This window comes from Hippocampus zosterae, chromosome 14 (assembly GCF_025434085.1).
Source record: "Hippocampus zosterae strain Florida chromosome 14, ASM2543408v3, whole genome shotgun sequence".
Taxonomy (NCBI): Eukaryota; Metazoa; Chordata; class Actinopteri; order Syngnathiformes; family Syngnathidae; genus Hippocampus; species Hippocampus zosterae.
Window position 1 is genome coordinate 8,542,701 of NC_067464.1, and position 18,428 is coordinate 8,561,128.

At 44.2% G+C, this 18,428-nt stretch overlaps 2 protein-coding genes across 3 annotated transcripts; one reads left to right on the forward strand and one right to left on the reverse strand.

The window, feature by feature from the left end:
- The first annotated feature begins 955 nt into the window (after positions 1–955).
- pcnx4 (pecanex 4) lies at positions 956–11,722 on the forward strand. Of its 2 annotated transcripts, none has more exons than XM_052085951.1 (11): positions 956–1,124; positions 3,263–4,048; positions 4,129–4,308; positions 4,702–5,243; positions 5,342–5,442; positions 5,635–5,757; positions 5,932–6,292; positions 7,419–7,522; positions 8,656–9,761; positions 10,662–10,848; positions 10,917–11,722. In XM_052085951.1, the coding sequence occupies exons 2-11, from the start codon at positions 3,351–3,353 to the stop codon at positions 11,166–11,168; spliced, it is 3,654 nt and encodes a 1,217-aa protein (XP_051941911.1). In that variant the 5' UTR covers positions 956–1,124; positions 3,263–3,350; the 3' UTR covers positions 11,169–11,722. The 2 variants fall into 2 exon arrangements, with proteins under 2 accessions (XP_051941911.1, XP_051941912.1); XM_052085952.1 differs by having other exon boundaries at positions 10,950–11,722.
- Positions 11,470–17,737, reverse strand: dhrs7 (dehydrogenase/reductase (SDR family) member 7). Its single transcript, XM_052085979.1, has 7 exons — positions 17,440–17,737; positions 16,895–17,047; positions 16,213–16,319; positions 15,704–15,943; positions 14,775–14,897; positions 14,480–14,695; positions 11,470–11,833 (listed from the first exon to the last, which is right to left on the reverse strand). Exons 1-7 carry the CDS (start codon positions 17,567–17,569, stop codon positions 11,795–11,797), a joined length of 1,008 nt encoding a protein of 335 aa, XP_051941939.1. The 5' UTR covers positions 17,570–17,737; the 3' UTR covers positions 11,470–11,794.
- Between the last annotated feature and the right edge of the window lie 691 nt (positions 17,738–18,428).

Consider the following 18,428-nt stretch of genomic DNA (forward strand, 5'->3'; position numbering starts at 1 on the left):
GTAAAATTGGCATGACTTATTTATCCATCCAGCCATTTTTTATGGCACTTATCCTCATTGCGGTTACAGGTGAGCTGGACCATTTCTTTTTGTGATTTTGAAATTCTGTGAAAACCAAGCAAGCACGTGGAGAATAAAAGTACACAAAGGAAGTCCAAAGTCAAGATTCAAACATGGAACCTCTTAACTGTGAGACAGACATGCTGACCACTAGTGCTCCGTGCTGCCATGCGTTTATTGCTTCTATTTTATTGAGATGAGCAGGTGCATCTTGCAGGGATGGCAATTTTCCGCGGATAGGCGGAAATCCGCAGTTTTATTTCTCAAATTGATCATTTTTGTGAATCGTCTAAATCCGTTGAGAAAATTTTAGGGGTGTGGGGGGTCAGGTACCTCATCGTCGAGTTTTCACGAACTCTCCCGATCAGTCTTTCCATCTTCCGATTGTAAACAGCCCTGCGATTGGACGTGTATGAAGTCTTACTTGTTGTGATTGGTCGCCCCGTCCAGGCCACGCTCCTTTCCGCTTTTTTCATCCCTACCAATTGCCATCCCTGATCTTGTAGAAGTGATGGAGACTTTCCACAAATCTATGTTCCAGTTATTTATAGTCTTTATTTCTTTCGAATATAATGGACATTATATAATCAATAAAAACATACCCAAGCAGAAAGTTGAAACACAAGATAAGAGAAACGAGATCACACGTGCTCACCAGACGTCACTATGCTGCACCAAACGTTTTTCCCCCCTGAAAATGATGTTAAATGAAAATCTGTGTGTTTAGCTGTGTCTGCCAAATAACTATCGTTAACATTCCTATCCTGTCAACACTTTAAAGCTTTGTCATAAATTCTTGGAGTCCATGTTTTGCTGATTCAAGGAAGGTGGTCGTATTAGAGGCGTGGTTATATGCGCTCATGTCCAATCAGAAAGCTAGCACTATCCTTTCCATCACGCTCATTGGCCCATATCTTGTGTTGGGCATGATTGTCGCTGTTGCTTGGCTTTGTAGCATTCGGCTAGCGGCTAATTCTCACGATTTTCGCAATTTTGTCGACGTTATCATCAAATCAGCTGAATACAACAAAGTTTCGCCTCGGCGGAGTATTACTGGGTTCACGGTAAGCTTAAAACGTATCAGCGACATTGTAACTCGCCGTATTGTCGCAATGTATGTCAGGAACATCAAGCTATTGCTCAGCCTTTCGTGGAGACTGGCTAACGATAGACTAGGAAAGCACAAAGGGGATTGATATCACGTGGCTTTGTATTTTAAAGTCGACTTTGTGTAATTGCTCGTTTCCAAACGTTGCTTGGACAAGTTAGCGCGTCCCGTGCTGCCTGTGTGTTGTGTTTTAAGCAATTCCGTAGCTGTTGCTATACAGATTACAGCAGTTTTCCAACCCAGAGTGAGCCAAAGCACATTATACATAAGAAAGTCTGACAGCACGCCACTAAGCAAAAAGCAACGTGTGTTTAAAAAAGCATGAATACAGAGGTTAATTTTATCATATACCATCTGACTCGTGGAAGAGCATTTGTTGTTTTTCCTGTTCACTATACGTTACTCGCGTTGACAGTTCAATCATTTAATTAAAACGTTTCTTTAACCAGAAAATAAAAAGCCTTTTATCCCAAGGACGCTTTTTTTATGACGGGCCATTATGGACATAATTCACCATCAGTGAATTATGTCCATAATTATCACTTGGTACTGATGTCATTTAAATGACACGGACTAACACACAATGACACATTTTGTAGATAATAAATTTTGAGTTGCAGTAAGTACTGTACTGGTCTACCGTTGCCAAGTACGACAGCAATGAGAATTAAAAAAACTTTGACATGTCGGGATTTGTGCCACAATGTCACCCTGGAATATGTAATGTGTGGACAGTCCTTAAAACAGACGGTAAGAGAAATACAGCTGTTAGCACCATTATTGCATGTACTAAATTTGAAGTTGTAAAAAAATGCAGCCACAATCTTTTTACAGTCTCTATAATGTTCCTACACATACTACACATGATCACTAATGTCTCTATGATGCGGAGTATGAGAATGTAAGAATTGATGAATATTGAACATCTGGCAAACTTTTAACTGCTCGCTTAAAGTAAAGTAGATCATGGTGGTGTTAATGATGTCTCACCAACATTTACTTGCTTTTTTCAATGGTACAGTGCGGTTGCTCAACTTGCCAAGGGTTTCATGACTCACGATGAGTGTGTTGCTCAGCTTTACTTTGTATTTTCTTCAGTGGTAGTTATGATGGAGTTGTTGGTGGAACAGAAGTGTCAGTGATCATTTTTAGGCACATTGGCACAATGTTATTTTGACAATGTCAGTCTTGTCAAAACCTAAATCAGTTCCAGGCTTGGGACGTGGACTTAAGTCTTGCTGTTAAATTACTCACTGACATGGGGCACTTCTCTAAATTTGAGGCAAAAGTTGTTTTTCCTCGAATGAGTCACAAGTCTGAATCCTCACCGCTGATTTGCAGAATGAACACTTATACTATCACTTTGTCTTCTTTTGACCATCTATGCACACTGATTCGCAGAATGAGAATTTTTTTGAGAATCTCATCCCACTTTAGGAGTCGTCTCGCTTCATTACTTTGACTGGAGGAGGACTGCAAAATCAGCTACATACGTCAAATGGCTGTACGTCAGTAACTGACGGGACCTTCTGTTGGGACTGATTAATAAGTGTAAATGCCTAACTCTGCAAATCGTCATATCATACAAACTGGAAGCGACTTTCGAATTAAAATCACCCATATTAACTCAATGAGCAAAATCATTATTGTAAGACAATAATCAAGAATTGTATGATAATTGATTATTACGTGTATATTTAATATACAGTATGTCACCAAGTTACGGTTCTGCTTGAATGAGACTACTTCAAGGCTTTTGAGCATCCCCTTATTTTGAAATGGGAAAGTAAGAAGTTCTTGCTCAAAGTTATATATAAACCGTATACACATAAAACAATGAAATGCGCATATAAATGTCTGTCAGATTGTTTCCACACACCACACTGGAATGCGCTCACAAAGTACACCCAAACCTTTCCACGCATCCTTATGAAAGGCTCTCGTGCACACTATTGATTTTTTTTGTGCACATTTTTTAGATTTAGATTTTAGTGCAGATTCTGACCTATTGAAGGTGGGTGCGATAAACAGGGGCTCACTGTACATTCACATGACACTGACCTATGGATTTCTGTGTCCTTTGCTTCATTAAAGGTGGGATTCATCAACGCTTCCCAACATGGACATGATGACTGGAAATGCTTCTTCAGCTGCCAGGAGATGACCTGCCACCCTTTTGGGAATGGTCAGAATGGGGCCAGATGTGCCCCTTCTCAATGAGTACAAGCAGGAGTTCTTCTGGAAGCGCTTCCCCCAAACGGTGTTGGGTGGTCCGCGCTTCAAATTGGGCTACTGCGCTCCACCGTACGTCTATGTCAATCAGGCCGTGCTTTTCCTGACGCCATGGCTTTTCGGGGGCGTCAGCACGCTCCTCTGCCAGTTGCAGCTTCTCCAGGAGCTGCATGCCGCCATGCTTTCCGGCGCACTGATGTTTGCGGCAGCGGCCGCCGTCCAGGCAGTGGCGTTGTATGCCGGGCGACGGAGCGGCGCCGTGGAACGGCTTGGAGCACCCAACACCCTCGTGGATGAAGAGGAAGTGGAGTTCACTCACTGCGTCAGCCCAGAGACGGTCCGATTCATCGCTCCCGGGAAGATATTTGGGCTGAATGTTGTGATTCATACGGTACTGGCTGGACTTCTCTGTGCTTTCGGGACATGGTATGTGCTACTTGGCAGACTGACCGCTCTGTACGGTAGCATAAGTGTCTCCTTGGTCGTTTTTGTCCTAAGTTGGGTGACTGTGTGCATTGCGGAGTATTCCCTGGTTGTGAATACAGCCACAGAGACTGCTACTTTCCAGGCGCAGGACACTTATGAGATTACCCCACTCACTCGGCCCATCTACATTTTCATTTTCATTGTTGTGGACTTGACTGATAGGTAAGTAAGTCGGAACGAGCTAATGGCGTTGAGTCGCTCAAATCCATTGGTGACATTTTGCTGTACTCGATCATTTTTAGGTTCTCTGGCCCAGTTCCGGAGCTCCAACTTGCCAGCCAGGTTCTTCATGTGCTTTTCCTCTTCTTACCTCTGCTGTGGGCACTGGGAATACTACCTCCCCTCGATGCCTTGTTCCTCTGGGGCATGGAGCAGGTGCTTGTGTTTGGATTAGGAGGCTCCCCCATGTCCAGTAACTTCAGGTTTGTGTTGAAAAAATGAACCACAGTGGAGTGAACTCCAATTTAGCGTCGGGGATAGATTTTAGACCCCATAAAATGGTCAAATCCATTATATGCAGATTGTATTTTAAAAGAAAACAAGTTTTGCCCACTTTCGACACATTTAATCCCATTGAAAGACACTGAACACGTTTTTTTAAATGTGTCACTTCCAAGTAATAACTATTAAATATCAATAACACAGACCCCCCATTAGCCCCTATATGGATCCGCGATCGACTTGGGACCAGCCCTGGCTACCGCTCGATCGCGCTCGACTGGTTGGTCGCCCCTACTGTAGGTGGTACCACAAGATAAATTTCAGTACCTTCACTTAACTTTGTGCACGTGTTTTTGTGCCCTCCCTCATCATAGGTTGCTTTTGATGTTTGGCGTTTCTACTGGTGTCGCTGTGTGCAATTACTTTATCTCATCAACACTGGGAGTCGTCCTCTTCTCCACCGCAACGGGATTCCTGCTGAGCCTGGACCTCAGCCAGGTTGGCGCCCTCTGCAATGCTCCCAAGGCCCACTGCAAGGACTGCGGCCCGCGCAGAGGCAGGTCACCGCCGCCGCCTCTTTCCAACACCTTTGGCTGGAATCTGGGCTGCAGGGAGGTGGTGATGTATGCGTGCCTGTTGTTGGCGGCACTGGCAGAAGCTGGCCTGTTGCATCATTTCCACAGTTCAGCTCAGTCCCACAGTTTGGTCAGGGGACCCCAGGCTCCTGTCAGCTACCTCCTCTTGGTCCTCTTCTCCCTCTGCTGGCTTCTCAGAGAGATCCAGGGCGCCTATGTGTGTGCCGGCTTATTTCTCAATCCGGTGTACCCTAAAGACATGTCCAGTGTGCAGACTTTCGAACAGAAGAACAAAGGCTTATTCATTGCAGCAGCCATCAGAAGAGTCCTTCTTTATCTTGGTGAGATCACGTCTCTTGCATCTATTGTCCTCCAGAGCAAAGCTCGGGAATTAATGACGCTTTTCTATGTGTAACCGTTTATATGTGTGCGTTCCCAGTGTCTCCGTTTGCATTGATTGCTTTCCTGTCTATGGACAAATCCCTGCAACAGCTCCATGGGGTTCCTCTCAGTGTGGGATTTGCACGAGCTTTCAGAGTGGTAGGCACACAAAAACAAGAGAAATATTTCTTACTTAGGTTGACTTTTTATTCATAATGAGCAGAGATGTGTTTTTCAAAGCAAAACTGAGAAGAATTCCGTTTGGTGTGGTTGTTTTTTTTCACCAAAAGCAATTCTTCTTTGCCTTAGTATGTCTAGTCTACATGGTATTTGTTGCATGCTCACTTGCAGGCATGGCAGAGCTCAGAGGATGCTTTGCTGCAAATGGTCGTGGTCGTCATTGTGCGTCTTGCAGCTGGAAACAATAGGCTGCCTGGCTGGGACAGCCTCGGCACGGGGGTTCAGCTTTTACTGGTGAGGACAAGTTGTTATTTACGCATGTAGATAGGACGCTACGAGCTGCATGAGTACTATAGACAGTCATCTTATTTATGTTAATTAGCTGGCATCAAAATTGGGTTTACGCTAAAAATACTGTCGGCGACTCGGAATCAGTGCATACCTCAGGTGATCATGCGACCTCTACAGGTTGGCCTTCTGATGGATCGACTCACCCAGTTCCTGGCCAAGTTAAAGTTCACCCTCACCGTGTTGGTGACATCTTGGACTGAGAAGAAGCAGCGGCGCCAGTCGGCCGGAACCCTCCTTGCGCTCAACGCCTCCCTCTGCCCGCTGCTGTTGGCTGTGGTGACCCTGTCTGCCCTGCTCTCTGCCCCCTTGCTGCCCCTCTTCACGCTACCCATCTTCCTGGTGGGCTTCCCCAGGCCTCAGCGCAGTTGGCCGGGGCCCGTCGGTACTGCCTGTCCGTGCCCAGACTCCATCTTCTACCAGCAGATGAGTGGAAGTCTTGCCTCTGCCCTGAGGACGGCCTTTGCAAGAGGGTCGCTGGGTTAGTAATGCATGCCTCCTATCCACATTTAAAGGGGGGGGGGGGGGACATCCATCCATTATCCAAACTGCTGATGCTCACCAGGGTCGCATCCAGTGAATTATTCATCGTCGGCATTTGCTCAGTGAGTGCTACAAAATGTTCATTGGCAACACTTTAGCTCAAACTGATTTGACTGCCAATTATTAGTTATTGTCATTTAGAATACAGTTTATCAATCCAAAATCAAGTGCCCAGGACAAATGCTACTTCTGTCCAAGGCTTAAAAGCTTTAGGCATTAGCAAACGAGTTTGGACATGCAGTCTGATGACTTGAGTCATTTAAAATGAATATTGGGAGCGTACAAGACATCAGTCACAAAAGGTACACTTGCACAATCAAATGAAATATCTGAACACTGATTTGCCATATGTGAAGGTATTTAAAAATATTTTGGATACCTTATTTGGTCCACAAGTGGGGCACAGCAGACTGTCGAATTTCTGCACCACAGCAAACTACCCAACATCCCCTCACACTCATATTTGCACCTATGCATTTATAGACAAGGGTGCATGTAAAGGTTTTGGCATTGGTCTCAGATGAGCACCGGCAGTTATTTGGTGCTCACTACAATCTGGCGGCCCGGTAGTCCAGTGGTTAGCACGTCGGCTTCACAGTGCAGAGGTACCGGGTTCGATTCCAGCTCCGGCCTCCCTGTGTGGAGTTTGCATGTTCTCCCCAGGCCTGCGTGGGTTTTCTCCGGGTGCTCCGGTTTCCTCCCACATTCCAAAAACATGCGTGGCAGGCTGATTGGACGCTCTAAATTGTCCCTAGGTGTGAGTGTGAGTGCGAGTGGTTGTTCGTTTCTGTGTGCCCTGCGATTGGCTGGCGACCGATTCGGAATGTCCCCCGCCTACTGCCCGGAGACTACTGGGATAGGCTCCAGCACCCCCCGCGACCCTAGTGAGGATCAAGCGGCTCGGAAGATGAATGAATGATACAATCTGCTATTGAAAATTCAAGGACAAGCAAAGAGACGAAAACCATTTCTAACAATCTATATTGGATTTGGCGTGCAAGTTTCTGTTCTAGTTTGGTTTTGGTTCCCCGCTTCTGTCAATGGTTGTGCTCATTGTCTTGTAGGTTCTTTGGCACCAGGCTCTCACTTTCTTGGCCGCTTTCAGGACCGCATGGTTTGGATCATGATTTTGGAGAGAGGATACGGCTACTGCACCGTCAATATTAAGGTACATTTTCTGCTTGTTTGAGTGTCGGTCATACAGTTCATATAATTAAGTCTAGAATGATTTATATTTGTGTCTTAATACGCCAACACAATGAATCGCTGAAATTAAAGTGTAGCCCTTCAAGTTGAATTTTAAGAGCTTTCTAAAAAAAACTAAACACAAAAAAAACATCTAGGAATTGCTGCCATGATGATATTCTACCACCATTTTCAAGGGTGCTAAAGTATTTGGACAAGGTGACATAATTGAAAATGTAGCCATCATTTTTAATACCACAATGTTTTCAATAGTTATTGAGAACTTGAAGTCCTTGGATTTCACTAAATTCCCAAATTTCCTTCTAGAAACAAAGACTTTGCCTCTCTTTCCTTGAAGTAAACGAAAAGAAGGCAGAAGTGATATTGTTTGGTCCCAGTGGCCCTTGTACATTCCGTCCTGGAGACTTGGGCGCCCTGTATCCTTATCTTAAGTCAACAGTCTCTAACTTGGGCCTTAAACTGGACAGTGATTTCAAACTCGATCGGCAAATTGGTGGCATTGTTAAATCCAGCTTCTTTCACCTTAGACAGCCGGCCAAAATAAAACCTCTCCTCTCCCATGAACACTTTGAGACAGTAATTCATGCCTTTGTCACATCCCGGCTCGATTACTGCAATGCACTTTACATTGGAGTCAGCCAGTCCTCCATGAAGCGCCTTCAGCTGGTCCAGAATGCCGCTGCTCGCCTCTTGACTGGTACTCGTAAGAGGGAGCACATAACTCCTACTCTGGCATCCCTTCACTGGCTCCCCATTCATTTTAGAGTTATTTTCAAGATCCACCTCTTTGTTTTCGAATCTCTGAATAATCTCGCGTCACCTTACCTCTCTGAGCTCATCCGCCCCTACACACCAGCCCGGCGCCTCAGGTCTGTGGACCAGACATTATTAGAAGTACCAAGAACTAAACTGAGGCTCAGAGGGGATCGAGCCTTTTCTGTTGCTGTTCCCTCTCTCTGGAATGACCTCCCGCTGAACATTCGGCAAGCCTCCTCGCTGCCCATCTTCAAAGCCCTCCTCAAGACTCACTTGTATTCTTTGGCATTCGACTCGGCATGACTTAGATTTGTTCTTGGTTTTACTGTTTTATTTCAGGGTTTGGAGCTACAGGAGACATCTTGCCACACGGTAGAAGCACGTAGGGTGGATGAGGTTTTCGAGGCTGCTTTCGAGCGGCCGGAGCGTCTTGGTTTGACTCAAGGCTTGAACCTGCATTGGGCCAACGCTCTCACACCTTGCACAGCGCTGGCGGTGCGCGTCTACTCGGACGCCCGCAACGTCCTCTCAGGCATCATTGACTCTCACGACAACCTGAGGAAGCTTCAGGATGACTTTCTGAAAGCCTTGGTGTGGTTGCTCCTGCGTTATTGTGTCAAGAAGCATAAAGGCTCTATGTGGAGCTGTGAAGACGGGGCGGGAATCGGGGGCCGAAAGTCGCAATCTTCCCAGCAGGCGCAGACTGCATGCAACCAACCGCCTGAGGCTATCGTGGTGGAATCCAAAGTATCTTCCCTTAGATTCAGACAGGACAGCTCTAGCATGACATCTTTTGGAGACTGGTCAGACGAAGATGATCTTTTTGGACCTCAACCGGCCAGGCGGACGGTTGCCCTGGTGACGGCAGAGGCCCAGTCCGGACACACGGTGCTGCAGACGGGAGCCTCTCTTCCAGGGTCTGTCGAGATGGACAGTCTGTTTGAAAACATGGCCCTCTCGGCCCTGCAGCCATTACAGCCTTTGGGTCTGGGCATCGGGATGCCAGCGGTCGACAAAGGTCACAACACGGAGATCTTCAAAGAGAGTCCCGGCTCGCTCCACCAGCTGACGTTCAGCTGCCCTCAGTCCGAGGTGTTCAACCTACCGACGGGATGGAGGACGGCGCCGATGTTGGCGAGCAGGCTGCTGCAACTCAGGCCGTTATTCCCCGAGGACTGGTTCAGGTTTGCCCTGAGCAGGTTTGGACCGGTCTTGCAGAGCGACACTTCCGAGGACATGACCAAAGCTCTAAAGGAAGACGAAACCTTGAAGGACCTCCACGCCCAGGTGGCGCTCTCATGTCTGGTGTCGCTCGGCGCCGAGTCGGCCTTCAGCAGTCCCAGTTATATCTACAGGCTTTACTGTGGAGACGTGCCATGGTCAGAGGGCCTCGAATGGCTCTCCTCCAGCAAAGAACTTTATCAGCTTGCTCTTAGGGCTTTCAGGTAAAAGCCTCCTATATTGCTTTTTTTTAAGCTATACGTTTTATGGAGTTTTCCCAAAATGAACCCTTGTTTAGTGGGAAAGGTTCCAGACCCACCTACAATAGCTGAACAGAAAGTCTACGACACTGTAGAGCAGGGGTCACCAACCTTTTAGAAACTGAAAGGTACTTATTTGGTGCTTAAAAATGGATGGATATTGTTAAGGGCAAGTGTGACCCAGACTATTAAAATAATGTATTTGCTGAAATGACCTTTATATGTTACTATTAATAATTCATAATATTCATTTATGCAAATACACTGATCATGTTCATGATTTCTCACAATAATTAGGAAACCGATGTTCCATTTTTCGAAATACCAGTAAACTAGTCATGTGGTGTTTGGGACTGGGGGGGGGGGGGGCAACATAGTACCCACAGGGTCCACATTCGTGAACCTTGTGTAGAGAGTGAGACCATAAACTTTTTGTTCTAGTCTTTACATGCACACTTGAAACACATTTAAAGTCATTAAATTACACTTATATTTTTGAACACTTTTTAAAAAGTATTTCTTTGCACCAAGTGTGATTGCCTCAAGCGATTTGTCACTTGTAGTTTACTGTAAAACTAACACACAAAATGAGAATTAGAAATGAGGACTGAAAGAGGCACACCAACATACTGTACAGACCGTAAACTGCACAGTATTTTCTATTTAATGTTTGCTATTTTTGTGAATGTTCAGTGTTTCTGCGAAGTCCAATGGTTTGAAGCATGTGAGTGGTATTTTGGGGGATTTTCAGGGTGCGTTTGGACTGTATCGCCTGGTTACTCTGTATGTATAGTATTTCTTTTGCTATTTATTCTCTAATGTGACGAACCCGCTGCCATCCTTCTGTTGTATGGTTTGCATCAGGTTTAGTTTTAAGCTCCTGTTCGATCAAGCCAGCCTTGGGCCGATGGAGTCCCCCGAGGAGATGTTCAGTACTTTGGAGGAATATGAAAGGGACTGGTACATTGGATTGGTGTCCGAGAAAGGCTGGCATGACAGCGTCCTTCAGGAGAAGCCATTCCTCTTCTCTTTAGGTCATGACCTCTCCATGGTAAGCACTCTTAATGTTTCCAGCATGACGCCATACAGATCAGTAGTTGAGATAGTTGTCATCCGCAGGGTACGTACACTGGCCGAGTGCTGTCCTTGCAGGAGCAGTTGGTGCAGGTGGGCCGACTGAATGGCGAAGGGGTGCGAGGCCAGTGGGCCAACCTCTCTTGGGAGCTCCTGTATGCCACTAACGACGATGAGGAGCGTTACAGCATCCAGGCTCACCCCTTCATGTTAAGGAACCTGACTGTCCAGGCGGCAGACCCCCCTCTGGGGTATCCCATTTACTCATCAGCACCCCTTCACTTCCCCTGCCTCTGACCACTGAGGTGAGGAGCGCTTTTTTTTTTTTTTTTTTCTTACTCCACCACAAGGTTTCAAGTTTTAACAATGAGGATGAAAAATAGACAACAGGGATCTTTTCCCTAGAATGATGGAATGTTGACAACTTTTTTATGCATATATCATGGTGCTTTAGTGCATTACCACAGAGAAATACACATAAAGCTGAGAAATGCACTTTTGTACTGACGCAAGCCAGTTTAGATACATGAATCACAATACAGTACATGAAAATCATGATTGGAGGTTAAATTTAAACTCACAGTGGTTTGGGAGTTGATTTTAAAGCTTTTTTATTTGTTACAATATTTAATGACCCAACCTTTCTGTTAAAAAGGGAAACGATACAATTATTGTCAATATATCAAGAATGTGCCTTGGGTGTGTCATGCTGTATGCTTTCAGTGGAATTTGTTTACAGTTAACTTGTTTACAACTTTTAAAATAATTGTTCAACAATGATCATAGTATTGTACATATTGCTCATTTTATATGTATATCTGTATATAATAAAATGACTTGTAAGAAGCTGAGATTTCACTTTGCACCAAACAAGCTTTGTAAAGTAAAAAAAGAATCTGAAGTCATTGGTTCAGAAACCATTTTTATAAGGTCTTGGGCTTGGTAAAGTAGGCATCTGCATCCTAGAGAAAAAAAAAATCCAATGAGCAGATTTGTCAACATACATGATGTCCCCCAAAAATGTTTTCACGGCAGCATTTAAAACTGACCATGGCATGTATATTTTGTTTGGTATAATTCTGGGTAAAATAAATAAATTATCTTTAATGAATTATTTTAAACAGCCAGAAAAGTATTCTATATTAAACAAAATAAATAAATAGTACATTGTGCCATAAGCCTGAATAGGTCAAACTTTGAGGAATGCGATGTTTGGGCATGGCCCTCTGCTGTTCCTGCCCAGCAGAGGCCACTAAACACTCTTGTCAATCACTCAGCACTGGTGGGTTGTGTGTGCGTAGTTGGCGAGATTTCATCCACTTTTTTTTTTTTATAGAATTAGCAAGGTCACAAACAGCTCAGGTCCCCCATCTGACAGCTCAGAATTTGTTCACGGCATGAAAAATTCTCCATTCATGGTTGTGCTAATGCAAGGTCAGCCGTACAGACTGTGGAGCAGTGCACAGTAGCAGCATGCTGATCCTTTCACGTCAAGGTCTTTTCACACAAGTAAACAGACTCAACATTGGAGTTTGAGGCGAACGCGAGGGAAGAGCAGAATGGGTGCCTCTTTTTGAAGGGAGATGTTTAACAGAATTGAAGTTCAGAGATTTGCAAAATACAGAAAAAAATATATGAACCCTTTGGAATAACCTGGATTTCTGCATAGATAGGTCATAAAATGTGTTCTGATTTTCATGTAAGTCACACCAATGGACAAACGCAGTCTGCTTGAACTAATACCGCACAAACAAGTAGATGTTCTCATGTTGTTGTTGTTTTTTTAATCAAACACAATGTAAACAGTCACAGTGCAGGGTGGAAAATATATGTGATCACTTAGGGTAGTTTGGAAACAGAAGTCAGCAACGAGGAGTCCAATCAATGAGATGAGATTGAAAATATTGGGTGAAGCTGCCCTGCTGCATATAAAACACACCAATTTGGAGTTTGCTATTCACAAGACGCATTGTCTGATGTGAACCTTGCCTCGCACAAAAGAGCTCTCTAAATGGAAAATGTTCAGCACTGTTGCTACTCCAACTAGGAGTGGGCGTCCTGTAAAGATGACTGCAAGAGATCAGCAGAATTCTCATTGAGGTAAAGAAGAATCCGAAAGTCTCAGCTAAAGACTGACAAAAATCTCTGGCACATGCCAACATCTCCGTGGACGAATCTACAATACGCAACGGAATGGCACTGTTCAAAACACTGAACAAGAATGGAATTCGTGGGAGGTCACCATGGAGGTAGCCACTGCTGTCCAAAAGAAACAAGTTTGCAAAAAACTGCATGTTCCTCAGCACTACTAGCAAAATATTCTGAGGAGAGGTGAAAGATGAGTTGTTTGGAAGAAACACACAAATTTATGTGTCGAGAAAAAAAACTGCAAACCTTCATCCAAACTGTGAACTTTGGTGGAGGGGCCATCATGGTTTGGGGCTGCTTGGCTACCTCAAGGCCTGGACATATTGCTATTATCGACGGAAAAATTAATTCCCAAGTTTAGGAAGACATTTTACAGGAGAACTTAAGGCCATCTGTCCACCATTTGAAGCTCAACAGAAGATGGGTGATGGGCAACAGGACAATAACCCAAAGCACAGAAGTAAATCTGCAATAGCATGGCGTCAACAGAAGAAAATACGCCTTCTGGAGTGTCCCAGTCAGAATCCTGACCTCAACCCTCTAGACATGCTGTGGCATGACCTCAAGGGAGTGATTCACACCAGTCATCACAAGAACATACAGTAGCTGAACTCAAACAATTTTGTCAAGAGGAATGGTCCAAAATTCTTCCTGACCATTGTGCAGGTCTGATCTGCAACTACAGGAAACATTTGGGTTGAGGTTATTGCTGTCAAAGGTGTGTCAGCCAGTTATTAAATCCAAGGGATCACTTTTTCCACCACGCGCGGTGAATGTTTACATGGTGTGTTCAATAAAAACACACTCGGAACATATTGTTTGTTTGATATGAGGTCAAGCAGACTGTGGTTGTCTGTTGTTGAGACTTAGATGATGATCAGAGCACATTTTACTACCATTCATTCATTCATCTTCCAAGCCGCTTGATCCTCACTAGGGTCGCGGGGGGTGCTGGAGCCTATCCCAGCTGTCTTCGGGCAGTAGGCGGAGGACACCCTGAATCGGTTGCCAGCCAATCGCAGGGCACACAGAAACGAACAACCATTCGCACTCACACTCACACCTAGGGACAATTTAGAGCGTCCAATCAGCCTGCCATGCATATTTTTGGAATGTGGGAGGAAACCGGAGCACCCGGAGAAAACCCACGCAGGCCCAGGGAGAACATGCAAACTCCACACAGGGAGGCCGGAGCTGGAATCGAACCCGATACCTCTGCACTGTGAAGCTGACGTGCTAACCACTGGGCTACTGGGCCGCCTCATTTTACTACCAATTTACGCAAAATCCAGGAAATTCCAAAGGGTTCACATACTTACTTTCCTTGCAATTGTATTTATGCCGGAGCTTATGCAAGTTGCTAAAGTGGCTGCTGGGTTGGATCAAGGACTTGCCCTACAACTAAACCAGCTAGATTGAAAAAGGGACATATGTTCCACATGTTATTTAAAGATACTTACCACACCAGATTTGAAATTCTGCACCCTTTTCTTGCCTAGGAGGTTTGTGACGAACCAAGCGAATGTGGGGGTGTACTGCCAGGCGTAGTAGAAAGCCAAGAAGGGTTGCTGTGCAATCCACATTTCCTTGACGTTGTTGGCAATCCCCGCCAGTATTAAAGATGCACAGCGGCTAGTGGGCATCTTGTGTTCCTGGTAACCAGCTGAAGTCATAGGCTGAAGAATGAATACCAGTTAGTAAAATCAAAACATTGCCAAAAAATGTTGGATTTCTGATACTTTTTTTTTTTTTAACCTTGTGCAGATCTTCAGTGAAGGCATTTTGTGTTATGAATGACTGCACAGGCCCTGGACACACCGTGCTGATGAGTATATTTGGATAGTCATAGAGCTCGGTCCGAAGGGAATTAAAAAAGCCCTGGGGAAAGAAAGTTAGATAACATTTAATCAACCGGCAGGTATCTACGTTGTTCAAAGCAGTTGAATGAGCTATTCTACTCTGACATTTACTGTACTTCCTCATTCAGCGGCCTGCAAATAGTGCAAGGAGTTTATTTGAGAGCAAATTTCTTTCGATAGCCCTTAATCACAAAAGAGTCTCAAAGGAGCTTCACAAGCCCGCAGTTGACTAATATTAACATCCCCTTAAGACCAAACAAAAACATTTTTTTAACCCATTAGTGGAAAAAAATACAAAGCATTTGGTTGTATATGAGCAAATAAACGCTTGAAACGCCACATGCCTGAAACACTAAGAGCTCGTTGTGCTGCTTTTGTCAATCGTCACATCAAGAAATACAAGGAAACCAGTTCCATTATCAGCAAAGAAATTGAAACAGCACTTCTACTTTTATCAGATTTTTTTTATACCTTGTACTATTATTATTTGTATCCGAGTACAGCGCATGAACACTTTTGCCTCCACTATGTGCATTAGCATGAGCGCTTTGGTGACCCCTCAGACAACATTTACTTCTCCATGGCACGAAACAGGTAAGTATGTATTTACAAGCATTGTTTCAGTTAAAATGTGACCCGTACTGTGATATCTCTGTTCAACTTGGAACTCACTGCACGGCATACCTGCGAAACAGGGTTGATGTGTATTTTGCCTCTGAAGAATATTTATTCAGGTCGATGACATAACATGCCGACAAATTGGTTCACAGCTATACCATTAGAACCAGAATTTACATTTCATTTCTGCACATGTGTAAACATCACCTGAAGAGCATGTTTGCTGGCAGCGTATCCTGTCGCCAGGGGCGCCCCGGCAAGGCCCAGCACGCTGCTGACGGTCACGATGCCGCCGGTGCCGCGCTGCGTCATGTGAGGCAGCACCTGCTTGGTGAGTGACACAGTGCCCAGGAAGTTGAGCTCCATCAAAGCTTGGTACACATCAACGCTTGTGTCCAAGAACAAAGATCGCTGGCTTCGGCCTCCGTTGTTTACCAGGATGTCAATCTGGAAGATGAGTGTACTGTATAGACAACTGGGACAAGGCATCTTTACATGTTAGGGAATTAAATTACATTTAAGCTACTGGTAAATAGTTAGAAAATTGGCAGTGTACTTCATGAGGCTGTTATAAGAGGGTGACCATTTGACTCCGGAAGAGATCATTTTAGCAATTCTTTCCTCTTGGAAAAAAAGGACTGTCATAGACTTGTGAGATTACAATGAAGCATACTAATGCACGTTTCATTATGATAAAACAAAAATGGTGGTCTTACATGTCCAAAGTACTCAATTGCAGCTTGGGTTTTGGCCTCATGAGTTGTCCTCTCCAACAAATCCAGCGGAAGAACAAGAATATCCTCATCCTTCAGACTCGAGGATTCTGGAAGTGTACACAAAAAGGGAATCCAATGACAAGGACAAAGAATATATAAAATTTCCACTAAAGTCAAACAAACCATTAGGGCTGCTGCAGTTATTGAAATATTTTGGGATTCAAATAGCCTACGGAAAATTTAAATTTTTTACACACACACACACAGTATATGAATGTTGTCAACCGATTACTATTTTTTAACTAATTGCACAATTTTGATGGATGGATGGATAATTGACATTAATCACATTTATCTAATGTAACTACTTTCTATGAAGCCTGTGTCACATATTGAATCAAATCTTGGAATAAATCTAAAATCATCAAATAGAATATTTAAAAGGCCCCGTGGCAATAACTTGAGCAGGGTGTTTTGCTCTGAGATATACCAAAGATATGCAACTAATATGGTATTTGAATTTGGATTTACAAAGATGTGTTTACACTTGTCTAACAAACCTCAAGCAAGTACAACAGAAAGTAAAGCTATTAAAAATCTGTTTGTTCATCTCCTCTACGTTTGGCTGCACATGTGAGCAGAGGTTACCTGCCGAATCATATCGAAGTAAGTGTCATCTCACCTAAGCATTGGCGTTTCACCCTCCTCAGCTCATCCTCACGGCGTGCAGACAAAATGAGGCGTGAGCCACACCGAGCCAGCTGGTAGGCCAGCTCCTCTCCAATGCCACTGGATGCTCCGGTGACCCACACCACCTGACCCTTCAACTTCACCTCTGATTTGTCAAAACAAATACAAAACGTCAAGGACTACACGGTACAATTGGTTAGTACGTCTGACTCAAGAATGCAAAGGTTTGTGGTTCGAGTCTTTGCTCTGGCCTTTCCTGTGTGTTCATTCTCAAACCGAAGAAACGTAAGGAGAGCGTGCTAACCACTGGAGCCCCTCCCCCAGCAACATTTATATAAATTGCACTACCATGCATAGTTTTACAGCTCAGTCGCAGGAGAGCCTAAAGTAAACAATGGCCACATGGGATCACGGGGGTTGTGTAATGATTCATCAAAGCAATTTAGTGCCAAGTTACGCAGTCTCGACATTTTAATATGCACGCATGCTAACAGTAACACCCGTCAAACAATGCAACTGTTTGCCTGGTGTCCTCACCTGACTTGCGTCCGAGCAGACTTGCCCACAGCAACGTGAAATCTGCATCGGTGAAAAAGAATGCCAGCAAGTGAATGAATATATAAAGTAATATTAAGTAGTACAGCATAGCTACGACGCAGAAATCCATAGCTACAGATGTGCTCGATGTGCAGTTGATAAAGAGAGCGTTGTTTTAGATGTTCGGTCACGCGGGCTGCTTGCAAAATAAGTTTCCAAATCAACCCAGTGGGGGAACTTTGTGTCACTTCCGGTTGGGAGCTGTTGTTGCAGTCGATGATAGGAAGTCGTAGTTTTTCGACTTCCGACTAGGTAATGTGCACCTGAATGCCCCTTTGAACTAGGCGGTCCGAGTTGCGAAGTTGGAAAAAATGGACCCAGAAGTCACCAACATATTCATACGTGACGTCACTCAACAGTGGCGACGCCGCGGAGAAACCGACCGTGAAGAGCAAATACATAATTTACACGAATAGAAATATAAATTTAGTTTTATTCATTTTCCATTACATTAATTTAGTGAATCGGAATAACATCACGATACACAACGTAATTTGTACTGACTGCATGAAGAAATTGCGTTATCTCCCCGCATTATTTGGTGAAATGAATTCACTTCTTTTAAGATATTTCTTTTAATCAATTAAAGAAATTATGAAGAAGGTTTGCTGGAGGCCAAAATGTGTTGTCATGATCCAGAACAACAAACAATTAGTCGGAATCAGACATACAGTATTTGTTATTTACATTCGTCTGAAACGCTTTGAGGTTGGAATTTGGACAATCTGAGTGAACATTGAACGTTCAACATTGACTCTTGCGAGTCAGTGTTCTAAGTGACTGGGAATGAGTTTTGGCCGACAGCATCTTGTTTCCTTCCTTCCTTTTTCATACATCATTTTTTGTTTCTATCTTCCCCCTTTTATTATTGCTTTCATATACTGTATCTTTGTTTCATTCATTCCATCCATCCATTTTCTAATCCGTTT

Excerpts from the sequence above, each read along its gene's own strand:
- pcnx4 (XM_052085951.1), top strand. The coding sequence starts at position 3,351 with ATGGTCAGAATGGGGCCAGATGTGCCCCTTCTCAATGAGTACAAGCAG. Across the intron at positions 5,244-5,341 it reads AAGAGTCCTTCTTTATCTTG|TGTCTCCGTTTGCATTGATT; the intron begins GTGAGATCACGT and ends GTGCGTTCCCAG. Across the intron at positions 10,849-10,916 it reads TAGGTCATGACCTCTCCATG|GGTACGTACACTGGCCGAGT; the intron begins GTAAGCACTCTT and ends TGTCATCCGCAG.
- dhrs7 (XM_052085979.1), bottom strand. The coding sequence starts at position 17,569 with ATGGATTTCTGCGTCGTAGCTATGCTGTACTACTTAATATTACTTTAT. Across the intron at positions 15,944-16,212 it reads CAATTGAGTACTTTGGACAT|ATTGACATCCTGGTAAACAA; the intron begins GTAAGACCACCA and ends CTCATCTTCCAG. Across the intron at positions 14,898-15,703 it reads CCAGCAAACATGCTCTTCAG|GGCTTTTTTAATTCCCTTCG; the intron begins GTGATGTTTACA and ends TTCTTTCCCCAG.